This window comes from Puma concolor, chromosome E2 (assembly GCF_028749965.1).
Source record: "Puma concolor isolate L17-30 chromosome E2, mPumCon1.1.hap2, whole genome shotgun sequence".
In the NCBI taxonomy this organism is placed as follows: domain Eukaryota; kingdom Metazoa; phylum Chordata; class Mammalia; order Carnivora; family Felidae; genus Puma; species Puma concolor.
This window is the reverse complement of record NC_141681.1, coordinates 49275478-49291971: the sequence shown is the minus strand read 5'-3', so window position 1 is coordinate 49291971 and position 16494 is coordinate 49275478. Positions and strand designations below refer to the sequence as shown.

The window sequence follows — 16494 nt, the reverse complement described above, 5'->3', positions numbered from 1 at the left end:
GGAAGGGCTTCTCGGAGGAGGTAGCATTTGGGACGTGAAGGAAGTCAAGAGCACAGTCTGGGGGAGAGTGTTCTTGGTAGGAAGACCTAGGCACAGCCTGGTCTTGAGGATGAATTTGGAGTGAGCCAGCGACACTGGGAGGAAAGGCCAATGTGGTTGGAAGGGAGGGATAAGGGGAAGGGTGTTGGGAGCTGAGTCAGGTCATTAACACTCACAGGCCAGAGAGTAATGATACTCCCCGTGCCAGGTATGGTGTATGAGCTCCCTGCGTTCTCCCCACAGCCCAGCAGAGCAGGGGTTGGCACACTGCTGCCTGCAGGCCAGTTCTGAGCCACTTGCCTGTGTCTGTAAATAAAGTTTTATTGGAGCATCACCTAAGGCTGTTTCAGTGCTCAGTAAAACCGGATGCAAAGTCACAGTTACTCTCTAGCCCTTCAAAGAAAAAGTTTGCCAGCTCCTGCTCTAGAGACCCTTTGCTCCCCACTTTACAGACAGGAATGCCAGGGCAGGGGCACAGAGTGGTTCAGTTACTTGTTAAGGTCACACAGCTAGCATGTGGCACAGCTGGCATTCGAATCCAAACAGCTGGAGTCGAGGATCCAGGCACATAACCTCTGCACTGGTACTGCTTTCCAGGCCACGTCAGGCCTCCAGGGGCCTGGGGGAAATTGCACTCAGGGCTCCCAACGGAGGAAGAGTGTGATTTGACTTAGGTGCTCGGAGGGTCCCTCTGGCTGATGGTTGAGTAGACTGAATGTGGGCAAGGGGGGCTGCAGGGAGACCATTCGTGCAAGTGAGAAATGACAGTGCCCTGGGTCAGGGTGGCCCTCCATCTGCTGTGGTCTTGCCTGTGAATTCTCTCCTGCTTCCTCTTCTCAGCCTCTCAGTGGCCCCTCTTCCTCCCAGGTCAGTTCCCTCCCCCCACCCCCCACTCTGTCCTGACCTTCCCAGGGCCACCGGACCTGCTCCTTGGCCCAGTGATTGCCTAGGTGGGGTTCACTCTGTAAGGACATACTGCCATTTTCACCAGCCTCGTGTGTGGAGACACTTGCAAGGACACAGTGACGCAGACTGTGGTCACCGCAGCCCCACGAAAATGCGGCACAGCTACACACACACGTTCGCGCTCACCACAGAGGTTCAAATCTGGACCGGGTCCCTCGGTCTCGCAAACACATTCCCCTTCCGCAGCCACCGTGGAGACACAAAAACTCCTGACACCTGGTGGCAGCGACAGCCCCTGCACGCGGCCCCATTCCAGATGCAGAACCCAGCCTTGGAGCTTCACTGGGACACAGCAAAAAGCAGTCGCGCAAATACATTCTGAAGGGTCACAGGTCACGACCGCCAGCCACACACCAGATACAGACTCAGAGATGGTGCCCCGCACAGACACACACCTCACAGCATCAGAGCCCCCTCAGGAAATGAAACGGAGGCTCCTGCTGGGACCCACCAACAGTTAACACAAACATCCTCCCCGGGGTCACTCGCAAACAGGCACAGTGCATGCGCACACAACCTGACACATCACAGTCCCACCCAGACACACACGCCACACATGGAGACACACGTCACGATCACCCGGAGGAGGCCGGTCCTGCCCACTCCGTCTGACATCTCCCAGGCCCCCACACGCTCAGGCCCGGGGAGTCCCACCAGGCCCCGCAGACAGCAGCTGGCCCCGTCAGACCCAGACACGCTGTCACACCCCGGGGCCCAGACGGAGCAAGTCCCACACACCCAGACACACCCCCCCCAGGGTCGCGGCCCTCGCAAGCCCAGCCCGTGCCCGGGCCGAGGGCAAGTCCTGGCCTCACACCGGGGCCGCACACTCCCGCGGTCGCCCGAGCCCTCGCCACGCCCTCGTGACACACCCCGCCCACCTGCCCGCCGGGCTGAGCTGGCGCGGAGGCCGCCCAGGAAGGGAAACTTGCGGGCTCAGCACCTTCCTGGACTGCCTGCGGGCGGCCCATGTCCCGCAGGAGACGGGGGCAGAGCCCGTGGGGGACAAGGTAGTTCCCGCCCCCCGCCAAGCGCAGGGGCAGCACCGGGCGTTCGGGGCGCCCCTTCCCCCTCCCCCACTCCTGCGGGCAGCCCGGGAGGGGAGGGAAGTCGTGGGGGGAGCCTGGGTTCCGGCTGGAGCCCCAGCTTCCCGTCCGGCCCCCACGGGGCAGGAAGCAGGGCCGGGGAGGCCAGCTCAGGCCTTCCTGCCCCCTCCCCCAGACAGGCCTGGGGGCTGGGTCAGCCGGAGGGAGCGGGGAGGGGAGAGGAGGGGGAAGACGAAAGAGAAAGCCCCTTCTCCCCAGCGATGGTGTCTTTGGGGTGTTTCTAATGTAAATTTGAACGTGTTCACAACCCCTTTGTGTGGTTGTGTGTGTGTGCGCGCGCGCACGCGCGCGCAAGCTTTGTGCTGTGAATTTTGTCCAGCCTGGGGGTTTCTGACGCCCCAGCGGGTGCCCTCCGGCTGTGTTGGGTGTGCACAGGTACTACCAAAGCCTGTGTCCCAGCACGCGTCCCTTCGGTTTGTCTACCTGTCCTGCATTTCCAGTGTGTGCGTCCGTTTGGGGTTCCTGTTTACAAGCCAGTGCCCCCTCTGGGTTCTGTGGCGGGACACTGTGTCTCAGCAAGTCTGTGTGCAGGAGAGGGTCGTGTCCCCAGGGCCTGCTGTGGGTCTGAATTCTTTCTCCACATCTTTGCCGTTGTTTGCTGGGTGTAGATTTGTGCATTCTTCAGTAAGTTTGACTTAAAATATGGATGTTCTCCGTGTCTGTCTGTGTGTCTGGGAGAGACGTGTGTTTCCGGGAGGGGTTGTGCTTTGTGTTTGCTCTTGGAGCTGTGTTTCTGGTGCATGTGTTGTGTGTCCGTGGGTGAGTTGTTTCTGGGTTATGCTTGTGATTGGTGTGTGCGTGGCTGGCATCAGAGAGCATGCTGTGGGGTGTGTCCCCAGTATGCTTGCTGTTGTACTCCCCGTGTGTTTGTGCGAATGTGTGTCCATGCAGAGACTGGTGTCCTCAGCTCTGAGAACAGGTGGTGTTGCGTTTTGTCTCCCGTCCGTGGGCTGGTGACTTCGGTGTGTGAGCTGTCGTGTGGGTCTCTATTTTGCATCAGGTTCGAGGCCTTGTGAGTCTTCAGTGGGCTGGCAGTGTCTCCTGCAGGTCTGCATTTTGTGCTGGTGTTTCCAGGGCAGGGGCGGGCACGGTGTGTCCCCAGGGAAGCCAACGGCATCCCGAGCGACACGCCCAGTGGCCTCTGCACTGAGTGGAGGCTGCGTCTGCGGTGTGTCCCCTTGCCGGCTGGTGCCACGCTGGCTCGGGCTGGCTGTGGCGGGCGGGCAGGGCAGGGGCTGTGGTGGGCACTGGACCTACGCCCGGACCTCGGTATAAATATCCCCGCTGCCGTCGGCTGTGTTTACTCGGCCCCAGCCCGGGGGCGGGGGTGGTGGCAGCCCGGCAGGTCCTGGGGGCGGGGGTGACCAGGCCACAGCGCAGACATTTCCTTCAGGCCAGACAGGCCACAGCCTTGCCTCCCCCTTTCTGGATGAGGGTGCAGCGGTGACCCTTCATCCTGGGCTCCCAGGGGCCACCAGTGACCCTCTGACCTGGACATCCCCACTGGGCTTCCCAGGGTCTGGGAGACAGAGAAGAGGGGCCAGCCGACAGGGGGTGAGGGGTCAGGCCAGGGACCACAGGGAGAGGGGGAAATGGGGCGGAGACTCCGGACGAATGGTCACACAGGCTAAGGGACCAGTGTGTAGGGATGAGCAGGAGGGAGGTGAGAGGGTTGGCAGTGGCCCTGGGCAGGGCTGGCGGGGGAAGAGTGTAGGGCTGACAAGCGAGGTGGGAGGTGATAGGAGATTCGGGCGGGCTGCCAGAGGCACAGAGGCAGAAGAGAAGGCAGAGGAGAGGAGAGAGAGAGGGAGAGGGGTGGCGGTGGGAGGGACAGGATGCGAGGGCAGGACACACAGAAGGGTCAGATGGGGGTGCGGGTGGCAGCCAGCACAGCCCGGCCAGGAGGACAGACAGGAGACGGGGTGGGGGCCGGATGCCCACGGAGGGGCTCTCCCCCAGCGGGTCCTCCCTCCCTGACTCAGCCTCTCCGCCTGCCTCGACCGAGGGCTGGGGGGCGGAGGGACAGTCACCTCTGGCTCCTCAGGGTCCAGTGGCAGCTGCGGGGGCCGTGCCGGGGGTGTGTCTCCCACAGTCCCTCCTGACTGGCCCCACCTCTGTCTCAGCTGCAGACGCTCCCGCCTCCACCATCTGACTAACCCTAATTCTGACTCAACTGCTGTGGTCTCTCATCACTTTTTATTATGTAACAAATCTATGTATGGCAAAGTATATCACAAACAGCATTAAGGATCAAATGACAGACTGATGAAAACTGCACACCTCACTCGGGTCTGCTCCCTGGCTTAGAGAAGTCCTCTGACTGTGGGCGCACACGCGCGCGCACACACACACACACACACACACACACACACACGTGTGTACCCGAGGGACAAACGTCTTCCATCCTCTGGCTTTCAGGCTCTCCAAGGGCGAGTCTGGCCGGCCGATCAGGGGTCTTCTCTGGGAGCCAGGGCATTGCTACTGGCAGGAAGTGAGGAGTAGGACCGCCGTGATGGTTCTGGTCCAGGTGCTGACTTACACACCATCGAGATGATTCCAAGCCCGTGTGCAGCATGGTGCCGAGCACGTGGGGAGGGCCCCAAAGCGTTAGCTGCTGGTATCACCCTCGACAGCTGTCTCTTCGTGACCTTTCTGAGCAAGTCCGTGCGTCTGTCTGCTCCCAGTGGCCCTGACAGCTAACACACAGGCTAGAATGGTCTCTAGGACCTGTGAAGTTCTAGACCTCGCTTTTCGTCAGTGGCCGTGAGGCCTCGAGCAAGTAACATTCCCCTTCTGGCCCCCTCCCCTCACTTATGAAACGGAGCGGAGTCCCTAGTTCACGGGGTTGTTTGGAGAATTCCATGGGGCATCAGGCCCATCCGGCCTGGAATAGGACAGAACTGCTCAGTGACCGGAAGTTTCCTCGTTTAATGGTCTCTCTGTGTGAATGTCCCTCGGCCTCTAGGCCAGCTCTCACTTTCTGTGTCTGGCTCTAGTTCTGGCTGACCCAGAGGGCAGAGCTGAGGCCCAGGGGTCAAGGGCTGTGGTCCCGGGAGGCCTTGGGGGTCTCCCCCTTTCTCCAGGCCATATGCCTGAGGTGGTTTCGAGTGTCTTCAGGCCTGGCTATGCAGGGTGTCACCATGCTGGCTCACAGGAGTGAAGGGTCCCCAGGCCCTATCTCTCTGACCTGTGTGGCCTGTACCCCCTGCCAACAGCTGACCCCTTCTGTGTGTGTGTGTCTGTGTCTACTGAGGGAGCATGAACCGGGTATGGGGGCATGGGAAGGCAGGACGCCTGGGTTCCCACAGGCCAAGTGGCTGAGTCACCAAGAGGCCATCTGGCTCCCATTAGCCCAGGGCGGCGGGGGGCTCTGTGGGGCGGGCCCTGTGGCCAGCTGGGGGCAGGGATGCTGGGGCAGGCTGTGTGTGTGGGATGACTCAGGACCCATGATAACAGCCTGTGCGTATTTGGGGAGTGTAAACAGGAGAGGGAGAAGGAGGTGGAGGAAGTGAAGGAAGGGAAAATTGTGGCCAGGCAGAGAGGGGCTGGCTGGTGGGGCTGAAGGAGAGAGCCCCCCTCCCCACGCCCCTCCCTCCACACCCAAGCTCTCAGGCCCATGGCCCCAGTGCTGCCCCACACCCCCCTCCCAAGCCTGGGTCCTGAAGGAGAGGTGGGAGCTGGTAGCCTCCCTGGTGAGGCTCCTTCCTCAGCAGCCAGGCTGGGGTTTGGGGGGAGATGACACTGAAACCAGAGAGAGGCTGAGAGGCAGAGGGCCGAGGCAGGTGGCATGGAGGCTGATAGATGGGGGTGTGTGGGCAGGAAGCACCAGAGGCCCAGGGTGAAGCTGAAGGAGGCAAGAGCCCACCAGTACAGAGCTGGACAAGCAGGCGGGGCCCGGGGGCTCACGACCCGCGCTGCACTCCGGCACTGACCTGGCTGGCTCCAGCTACAAAGAGCCCCTCTGGCCTCCATCAGGGGGAGGATGTTCAGCCTGAGCCCGGTCGTGGGAACAGAGGCCAAGGCACACAGAGGGGAGAGAGAGAAGGCCAGAGAGGAAAAAGACAGTGACGTGTAGAAAGAGGAAAGGGATGGAGAAAAAGCGAGTGAGAGAGACAGCGGACTGACCTGGATCAGGGAAGGAGAGTGGGGGAAGGCAGGGAGCCCTGCACACAGAGGGGGCAGGGGTTGGGCCGGGACGGCACCAGAGCCAGTGAGGCCGGGGGTGTGGGGCGACTGCCCTGCTGTCCCCTAGAGGAAGTCACGGGCAGGGTGGGCGGCGCGGCCGTCAGTCCCCATCCAGCTCTGGGCTGGGTGCCTCCTCGGGCTCCTCCGCGTCGAAGTACCTCTCCTCCTCATCCCGCGCCACGATGTCTAGATTGTCAAAGTCGGGGTTGTCATCCACAGTGCTGCGGGGGGAGGGGCTGTCAGGGCCCAGCTCTGCCCCCTCCCACCCCAGCCTCCCTGCTTCTCACCCTCTGGAGGAGCCCAGGGGTGGGGGGGCCCTCCAAGGTCCCAGGCCATATGCGGCTATAAATTGGAGCTAACCCGGGGCGGGGGGGGGGGGGGGGGGGGCGCGGCGCATGGAGTCTCTCAGGGCTTCAAATGAAGGCATCGTCTTCCAAGCAGATTTTACATAAAAACTTCTGGTTTCTCTCAAAATGCTGGAAGATGTAGTGACAGGCCGACTCACATTCCCTGGAGTGGTTCTCAACTAGGAAGCTTCTGCCCCTCAGGTGACATTTGGGGATAAGTGCAGACGTTTTGGTTGTCACACCTAGGGGGGCTCTCACTGGTGCCCAGGGACCGGACACCAGGGATGCTACTTGACACCCTGCTGCTCACAGGACAATGAGCACAAAGAATCATCTGGCCCGAGAAAGGGCAACAGTGCTGAGAAATGTCTGCCCTGGGCGCATGTGATCCTAAATTGTGAAGAGGACCCCTGGCTGTGCTCCAAGCTCTCCCGTGACCCCCACCATACTCCCTTGGGTGCAGGAAGCCCTGTCTGATCCGGCCCGCCACCTCTGAGGAGACCCGCCTGCTCCTCGCCCCTCGCGATCTGCTCTAGCCACCCCTGTCCCCTTGCTGTTCCTCCGATCCGCCTCAGGGTCCTTGCACCTGCTATCTCCCCTGCCAGGAACACTCTGACCCCAGGTATTTATGTCGCTTACCCCTCACATCCTGCAAGTCTTTGCCGAAATGTCATCTGCTCAGAGAGCCTATGCTGGCCCCCTCATCACTACCTCCCACACCTCTGCCCCTCGACCCTGCTTTAATTTTCTTCATGGCCCTGGCAGCACCAGATGCTAAATACTTCTTTTGCTTCCTCACTAAACTGGGTCCCCTTTCAGGCACGGAACCCTTTTGTCAGCTTTGCTTGCTGCTTTATCCCCACAGTCTGGACACAGCAGGTGCTTAGCCCCACAGTGGTGGGGACCCACTGGCCCTGCTGCCCAGCAGCTGCCCTCCAGGGTGGAACAGGCGCCGGTCCCCGCTCGTCTCTAGTCCTCAGGCCAGGCCCCATTTCCTCATGGGCACCCGGCTTTCTGAGGGCTCCCCGCGGCCTAGGCACTCGCACCCCGCTCTGTGTCGGAACTCGGGCCGGGAGGCTCCACCCCAGCTCATCAGCCAGGCTTGCCTCTGGAGGTGGGGGGGGTTCCCTAGATCAGGCCATCGTGCACCCCACAGCTGGTGAGGGTCGGTTTGCCGGGGCTGGGTCTGAAGCCGGGCATCGGCTGTCACACCCACGAGGCAAGACTGCTTCAGCTGTCAGAGCCTTTTATCTTTGACTCTGACCCTTCACTCTTCTGTGTCCTTTTCCCTGATGGCAAAATCCTTTCCAAAGCAGTGGCTGTGTGTCTCGCCCAGGGTTACAGTGTGGACATCAACAAGCAGCACCGCAGCAGAGGCCACTGCAGGTCTCTCCCTGCCAGGGGTGATTTCCTGTAGCACCAGGGGGTCTGGGGGCCTGAAGTGGCGGTGCCCGGAGGACACCTGGGGGGCTCGGGGCGGTGTCATCCTTCTAGATCACCGCTGCTCACCCGAATGGAAATATTTCAACGTCTTATCAAATTTGAGCTGTCAGCCTTGTTCGGTCCCTTCTTTAGGTGAGGGGACTGAGGCCCAGAGGTGGACGAAGCTCGTCCAAGGTCACCCACTGATCCCTGGTTGATCTAAAACCCTTATGCCTGGGCCGAGGGCTGTGGAGTGCCAGGCTTGGGGAGGGGGGCACGAATCACCTGTAGTCAAAGTCCCCGTCCTTGCCGTCCAGAAAGTGCTGGTGCATCCGGCTGGTGAACTCTTCCCGCAGGATCAGCCTCTCTTCCGAGTCAGGGACCCAGGCCTCTGAGTCTTTGCCGGGGCTCTGGTCTGTGGGGGCAGACACCCTCAGTGGAGGGATGGGACGGGTGCCCTTGGGTACGTGCTGAACACACACCCACAAAGAGCTGCTTCCTCTGTGCTGGTGGCACCGGGAATGCGGTGGTGACCAAGACAGCCCTGGTCCTGCCCTCCTGGGGCACACACTGAACACAGGAGGACAATATAGCACTCTGGAGACTGTAGAGCTGGGTCAGGACCTGCTACCTGAAGGGTGGGGAAGGGAAGGCATTCTTGGCAGAGGGAACAGCATGAGTAATGGCCTGGAGGTGAGTGATGACTCCTTGGTGCCTTTGAGGAGCAGGGGGGTGGGGGGGCGATGCTGGAGAGGCTGGGAGAGCCTGGGCACTCAGGGCAAGCAGGGGAGGGAGTCTGACCTTGCAGGTCGGGGGGCCCCAGCCTCGGGCCTCCCCGGTACTGGCCCTCACCTTCCTCATCGCTGTCCTCTTCCTCCTCTTCCTCCTCCAGGCAGGCCTCCTCCTCCTCCTGCTGTCGGAGCAGCCGTTGCTGCAGCTCCCGCTCCTGGCAGGACTGGAGCAGCAGGTCAGAGAGCGGGCAGGCGGTGCCGGGGGCGCCGGGCTCAGGAGGCCGGTGGGCTGGGGCGCGGGCGCTGAGCTCCTCCTGGGTTAGGTACTGCCCAATGTACTGCTCGTACAGCAGCGGGGCCCGGAACCGCATCTGCTCGTCACTGAAGTACTCGCCACCTGCACGGAGACGGGGGGGGGGGGGGGGGGGGGGGGTCTGCGCGTGAGGCTGGGGCCTGGGTGCGGGGTGAGCACGTCTGAGCACATGTGTCCATAATCGGGCTTGTAGGAAGCCGTGGACGCGTGAGTGCAAGCATGTGCATGCACGTTCTGACACGCAGGAAAATCTGCCGAGGCCCGAGGTCACGTGGCCACAAGTACTCACGCATGCGTCTGAGCATGCGCATAAGCAGGCCGGTATGTGCATGTGTCCTTGCATGTGCAAGCATGTGTGTGCAATCAGGCCATGTACATCCTGGCCCCCAAGGCACCGGTAGTCCGGGGCCTGTGCACCACTATACCTGGGCAGAGTGCACACACACCTGCCCGTGGGTGTGTGTGCAGGGTCACACGGGTGTACGTGCCCTCCTGCAGGTGCCAGGAGTGTGGCTGGGAGTGGGTGTGCAGGGCTTCACAGGCATGGGTCCCGCACACAGAAGCCAGGATGTAGGTTATGTGTACCTGTCTGTGCGCACAGCAGGATGTGCCAGAGGTGGGCGTCCCGGTGGTCTTCCAGACCCCGGCTCTCACCTGTTCCCAGAGTGCTCCTCTCTGCAGCCACCCCTCAGGTATGCTTGGCTTCCCCACCACCCCAAACCCGGGACCTTCGCATCTCTCCTGGCTGCCTGTTCCTGCAGGGGTGGCTCTGTCCCTCAGAAAACAGTTAAACCTGCTGGGTCCTTCCAACCCACCAGTCCCAGCCCTGCCTTCAGAGCCCAGGGCGAGAATGTGCCCAGAACCCTGGCCTCTGCAGCACTGGGGTCTGTGGCTATCCCTCTCTCTTACCCCATCTCCCTGTTTCTGGGATCTCCCACCATACTGTTTCTCTCCCTCTCCCTGGCTCTGTCAGCCTCTCTCCCTGGGTCTGTTTCTGCTTCTCTGCCTCTATCCACCAGTCTCTCTTGGGCTCCGTGCCTGTCACCTCACCATTCATCCGTTCCGCCTCCCCCGATCTCTAGCTTCACTCCCTGCCTGTCACTGCGCCCCACCCTCTCCATCTCCCTCGCTCTACAGCCTATGACCTCGTCTTCTCCCTAACCAGAATCTTCACTCACTCTCCGCTTCATTTAGTTTCATCTTTCAACTTTAGTTCTGGTGTCTTTGGTCACAAAGATGCTTATAATTATGCCGTGGTCAAAACGGTCTCAGTGTTTTTCTTCGTGCCATCCACATGTGTGCCTTGTCTAAGCGGGCCTTCGTATCCCCAGGGTCACAGACACACTCCCCTAGGTTTCCTCAGCACCTCTGTGTATGGTGTGAGGTAGGGATTGCATTTTCCTGAGGGATGACCAGTTACCACAGTGCAAGGTACTGTGTCCTCGGCCCACTGATCTGAAACGGCACTTGTGTCTTTACTAAATTCTGACCCTTCTCACTGCCTATCCCATTCTCTTCCCGTTTGTACTGATCTTCCTCATTGCTTCATGTTTCTATTTCAACCTCCCTGTGTCCCTGTCTCAAAACTTGTCTCCCAGGACCTCTGTCTGTTGTCTCTACTCTTGCATCCTTGTTTCTTGCTTCCTCTGCTTCAGTCTCCCCTCCTGCCCAGCCCACTTGGCCCCACACCTTGGATGAGCTCACGCAGGGCAGCGTAGCGCCGGTTACGCAGGCGGGTGCGCAGGGTGCGGGGTCGGGCGCTGCCCTGCCGGGCCACCTCGGCACAGTAGAAGTCTGCCCGATGGTCACCGCGCAAGTGGCCAAAGCAGGCCAGGTGCTCCTCACGGAGGCTCGTGCGGAAGCGCTCCAGGAACACCAGCGGCTTCTCATGGTACAGCTGGCCCAGGATGGCCACCTTCTCCTGCTCGGTCAGGTCAGGCTCGCCCTGCTGCTGGCTGCACACGGGCAGGCGGCTGGCGGCCACGGCACGCAGCATGGCACTCACCGCCGCATCCTCAACCCCAGGGGGGCCACCATTCGGGGCCTCTGGTGCTCCCTCTGCTGCTTTCACCTTGTCCTGGGGTCTGGGTGGGACAGGCGTCCAGCTCAGCTCCCCCCAGTGCCCAGTACTGGGCTCTGTGCAGCCTGTGGGGAGAGGGGAGATTTGTCAGTCCTGGGATGGGAAGGGAGGGGGCGGGGGAGGGGGGTGGGTGGAAAGGCCTAGATGCTCAGCCACTCATTTCACATTTACTGAGCACCTACTATATTCTGGGCACTGTTCAAGGTCCTAGAGATGCCACAGTAAGCACAAAGTTGACATTTTAGTGGGGGACACAGACAGTGAGAAATATAATTACTGAAAACATGTGACATGTTAGCAAACGTACAGTCTGTCGGGTGGTTCCAAGGACTATGCAGAAAAATAAAGAGGAAAGGCAGAAGGACTGGGGTTAGTGGGGGGCAGTCTACAATTTCAAATGGGGCAGAGAAGAACTTGCCAAAGAAGTGACATTTCAGTAGAGTCCTGAGGTGGTGAGGGACTGAGCTATGACAGTTTTGGAGGAAGAGAGTTCCAGGGAGTGGGAACAGCCAGTGCAAAGGCCCTGAGGCACAAGTGAGCTTGGTGTGTTTACTTGGTCCTTTACCACATTTATTGACTCACTCAATTCTTTGCCTTTTCACTTATTCAGAAAATCACTAACACAAGCACTAACTTGTTCACTCACTCCCCATCTCCTACTCATTCACACGTTGATCCAAAGACAATATGGGCGCTGGTAACAGGAAAGCTGAACTGTAGGCAAATCTTGTCGAGAGCTGTTTCTCAGAAGTTGTGGGACTGGAGCAAGGCTGAGCAAGCAGGAAATAAGAGAAGACAGAAAATAGAGGCAACGCCTTTGGGCAGCTTGGCTGGTACAGGGAAGCGGGGGTGAGGGTTTACAGGTACAATGGGCTTCAGGGAGGGTTTTAATCATTGAGACCAGAGAAGACTGAGCCGGACCAGTCTTGCAGGGGATGTGCAGGAGGGGATGGGGCAGGGGTTGGAAAGATGCTCTGGGGGCTGAGTAGGCAAGCCTCGGGGCTGAAGAGCTGAGAGGTGGGGTCTCATCTAGTTCAGGTCCAGGGTTCTGGTGTGGGGCTTGGTCAAACTGTCCCTGAGACAGAGTCATGGAGGAGGAACAGGTCTTGGGATATGGAACGTATCATGGGCACAGGGGACATCCAAGGGGAGACATCTAAGAGACTGCTAGAGGCTTCTCACAAGAAAAGTGCAGGGCTGGGGCCAGAGTTGTGAAGCCCATGGAGCCAAGACAAAACTAAAGCCAGAGGAAATGAGAGGTCATGGGGAGGGCATGGGAGTGTGTGAGGGCAAGAGAAGAGGGGGCTAGAAAGAGGCCTGACTCGGGAAGAGGACGTGCCCGTGAAGGAGACCAACACAGGCTACAAAAGGGGCCCCCGAAAGATAGCTGCGCCTTAATTCCTAGAGGCTGTGTTACTGCATCTGGCCAAAAAAATGGGTCTCCACAGATGCGATGAAGTTAAGGCTCTTGGGACTGGGAGATTATCTTCGATTGGGGCCTAAATGCCACAATGAGTGTCTGTAAGACAGAGTCCGAGAGGGAGCCTGGACATTTGCAGAGAAGGGCCACGTGAAGACGGACAGAGGCAGACGCCTGAGTGATGTAGTCAGAAGCCAAAGAATGCCAGGAGCCATTAGAAGCTGGAAGAACCCCCGAGGGAGCCCTCCACGGTCCTGCTAACACCTTGATTTTTGCCTAGTGGTACCAATTTCAGGCCTCTGGCCTTCAAAACTGAGAGAATACATTTCTGTTGTTTTTAGCCCCCGAGCTTGTGGTCATTTGCTGCAGAGGCCATAGAAAACTGACAGAGGCTGAGCAGGAGGAGCCTGAGAGAAGGGAAGGAAATGGGAAAGACCGGTGTCACCGAAACCGAGGGACAAGGTTCAAGAGCGATGGAGGATTCAATGGCATTGAATTCTCTGAGCAGTCCAGTAGGAAAAGCCCTAAATGGGGTGACTCCGTTGAAGTACTCGGGGGAGGTCATTGGCGGCCTTGATCAGAGCAGTTTCTGAAGGTGAAAGCCAGACGGCAAGTGGGTGGGAGGTAAGGAAATGGGAGACAGGTGTGGAGGACTCTCTGGAGAAGATACATGGTATCTGGAAGGTACATGGGATCAAAGGATAGACTTTAGGTTAAAACATTTTTTATTACAGAAAATTTCCAACATGCACAGATGTAGAGAAGACAACCAAAGTCCCCCTTACCCCCCCATGGCCCACCCCCTACCCCACATGGCCATCATCTAGCTTCAACAGTTACCAATTCTTGGCCAGTGATGCTTCAGCCAACTTCCCAACCGCTCCTCGCCCCATCTGGGATGACTCGGAAATAGCAGGATGAAAATTTAAGATGAGCAAAATGAAAGCATTTTTATTTTTTTAAATGTTTATTTATTTGTTCTGAGAGAGAGAGATTGAAAGAGCGTGAAAGCGGGAGGAGGCAGAGACAAGAGGGAGAGAGAGAGAATCCTAAGCAGGCTCCGCACAGTCAGCTCAGAGCCCAACGTGGGGGTGGGGGGGTGGGGAGGGGGCTGCATCTCACAAAGCCTGAGATCACAATCTGAGCAGAAATCAAGAGTTGGAGGCTTAACCCACTAAGCAACCCAGGTGCCCCCAAACTAAAGCATTTTAGATACGGAGGGGAAGGCATCAGGAGAATAAAGAGATTGAAAATGCAAAGGAAAGGGGGCGGGGGGGGGGGGGGGCGGGGAGGCAGCACAGAAATGGATTAAGGACCTGAGGCGGCAGATGGAACTGCGGATTTTGGTGGAAGGGGAATGAGAATGAAATGGGGAAGCTGTTTAAGTCTCGAATAAGCAAGACTTTGCATGGGACAGGAGGAGGGTGAGCCTGGGGACAAGGAAAGGGTGTGACTTAGGGAAGGAGGTCATTTGAAAGGCAGGGTTGATTGGGACACTGGGACTTAGCCGGGACAGGGGACAGGTTTATGTTGACCTAAGAGTTAGCCTGGTAAGGAACCGGGCTAGCTTGGCACATGGAAACGGCTGGATTGGAACTTGAAAGAGGTTAATTTCAGGGGAGGGGATGGGGAAAAGCACTGCAGCTCGCAACAAGGGACGGATTAATCTGGACTAAGTGGCCACGCGGACTGGTAAACCCGAGAGCAGGTGTCCCCCTATAAAGAGTCCTCCTGCGAGCTCACGGGGAATCATTTCCCAGTGACACCATAGCCCCACCCTCCCGCCTCCTCCGAGTGGCCAGGACCTCACCTTCATCGGGTTCCCTCGCCGCCGCCGTGGTCGCCACGGTCTCCATCCTGATTCTCTATTACTTGTTAACAGCCGCGGCAGGCCCCGCACGCCAATTCTTGTCCCAAGTCCTCAGCGGCCACTTCCGGCCGAGCACACTCCTGGGTCCCGGTGCTCCGCCGAGTCCGAAACAACAGTTCCGGGCTGAAGGCGAACCTTCCTTTGCGCATGCGCGCCTCCCCCAGGTCCCGCCTCCTCGCAGCCAGGAAGGTTAAGGGCGCTGGAGTCAGGGGAGTCTCGTCCACTCTTCCTCCCCCACCCCTATCTGACCTGCTGCAGAATTGCAGTGTCTGGAGGGATCTGAACTACTGTTCACTGCTCGAACTTCAAAGTCTGGCATGCTTACTTTTTGGATGGATAGTTGAATGGCCACCTTCCAGAGGGTTTATGGTCTGGCTTTGACTCCAATCCATCCCCTTTTTGTCCTTCACCACCTCAAAGAATAACTAAGCTTGTCTCTTGCTTCTGGCATCACAGCCAGTCCCTGGCTAGCAGGATATGGGCGGTGAGATCAGACAGAGCTTCCCACTGTGTTCCCAGGACCTTGGGAATTTGCAGATGTGGAGGGGGGACAACCTTGGTCCTGATCTGCTTGAGGTGTTGGGTAGGGACTCCTATTCAAGTGTGAGTTACCAACAAAGTAGGCAGACACCACGCAAGTGACTACCCTGAGTGGCCAGGGATCTTATGGGGTTGCCTACCCCAGCCTGGAGGGTCAGGGAAGGCATCCTTCCAGGAAGAGACACCCAAGCTGAGACCTGAACGATGAGCAGGACTTAAAACCACCGATCTAAAGTTCAGAGGAACAGCAAAAGATGAAGCCAGAGAGGTCACCAGGAGCCAGGCACACGGGTGGGGTTGGGGGGCTCATAAGCTGCACTAAGTAGCTTGAGCTCCTTTATCCTTCAGGTAGCAGGCAGGAGGGCATCAGGGTAAAGGACTAGAGGTAAGGGGAATCTGTGAGGAGGCTGGTGCAATGATCCAGACACTGGACAGGAGGAAGGGAATAACTTCCCATTGGCATCACCAGGATGAGGGATCTGGAGGCCCATTTGCTACACAGCAGATGGGTGGAGACTACACTTAAGAGATTACCCAGAGAGGTCAGCAGAGGGTGCTGTTGCCCTACATGTGGACCTGCAAGGAAGGGGATTTCCCAGATGGGGGCCAAGGCCCTTCCTTCTGCTCTCCGGGATAGGTGGAGTGGGGGCAGGGGTACTGTAGGGTCCCTTTTAGCCCAACTAGCCACCAGTCTTGGCTCCATCTCACATTCTAATGCCCCAGCCCCAATCTCAAAGCTGGTCAGCCTTCCTCCTGCCTTTTTGCAGCCTGTGTCCCATTCACAAGGCTCTGAGGTACTATAAGGGAAGGGGCTGAACTGGCCACTCCTGTGCCCCAGGACTGTCCCTCACAAGGGGCCAGGAATACCACATGTCCAAAGGGGATAAAGGAATGACTCCAGTTGTTGGGAAAGGAGGATACTAGGCCACAGAAATGCAATCAGAGTCTTTTACCCTGGCTATTTTTAAAACTGTTCTCTTGTCCAGCTCCCCTCACCAAACTCTCCACCTCCGGCTTTCACAGCTGACCACTTGGTGCCGTCACCATTTAGAAAGTTTGTGTTACCTCTGGACTGGGAGACCCGTGAGAGTAGGGCTCAGGACTGCCTTGACCATGCTATATCCCCAGCACTGTCCAGAGTGAGGCACAGAGCGGGCACCGTGGAATTCCCACCGGCCTGGATCCAGAAGCATAGGCAGGAACCGTCCTAAGTCTAGCACCCAAGGCCGGGGCTGACGTGTCTGGGGAGTCACACCCAGTGATGACTCCCAACAGTCCACTCCCATCAGCCCTACCTCATCCTCTGCCTAGGGACCTGCCATGCCTTCTACTCACAAATTCATGGAGAGATTTGGGACTGTCTGGTGTGAGAGGATCAGAAAAGAGCGGGGACCAGAGAACTACTTTAAAACTGAGAGCCCCAGTTTTAAGGGGGCATTCCCAGCACCAAAAATGGGGCCCAGCACATGAATCCC

The 16494-nt window shown here is 58.5% G+C and overlaps 1 protein-coding gene across 2 annotated transcripts; it reads right to left on the bottom strand.

The window, feature by feature from the left end:
• Nucleotides 1–4288: 4288 nt before the first annotated feature.
• CCDC97 (coiled-coil domain containing 97) lies at nucleotides 4289–16455 on the bottom strand. 2 transcript variants are annotated; one of them, XM_086689868.1, is made up of 5 exons: nucleotides 14420–16455; nucleotides 10799–11254; nucleotides 8918–9193; nucleotides 8351–8480; nucleotides 4289–6517 (listed from the first exon to the last, which is right to left on the bottom strand). In XM_086689868.1, exons 1-5 carry the CDS (start codon nucleotides 14463–14465, stop codon nucleotides 6397–6399), a joined length of 1029 nt encoding a protein of 342 aa, XP_086545994.1. In that variant the 5' UTR covers nucleotides 14466–16455; the 3' UTR covers nucleotides 4289–6396. The 2 variants fall into 2 exon arrangements, with proteins under 2 accessions (XP_086545994.1, XP_086545995.1); XM_086689869.1 differs by lacking the exon at nucleotides 14420–16455 and adding an exon at nucleotides 11836–13382.
• Between the last annotated feature and the right edge of the window lie 39 nt (nucleotides 16456–16494).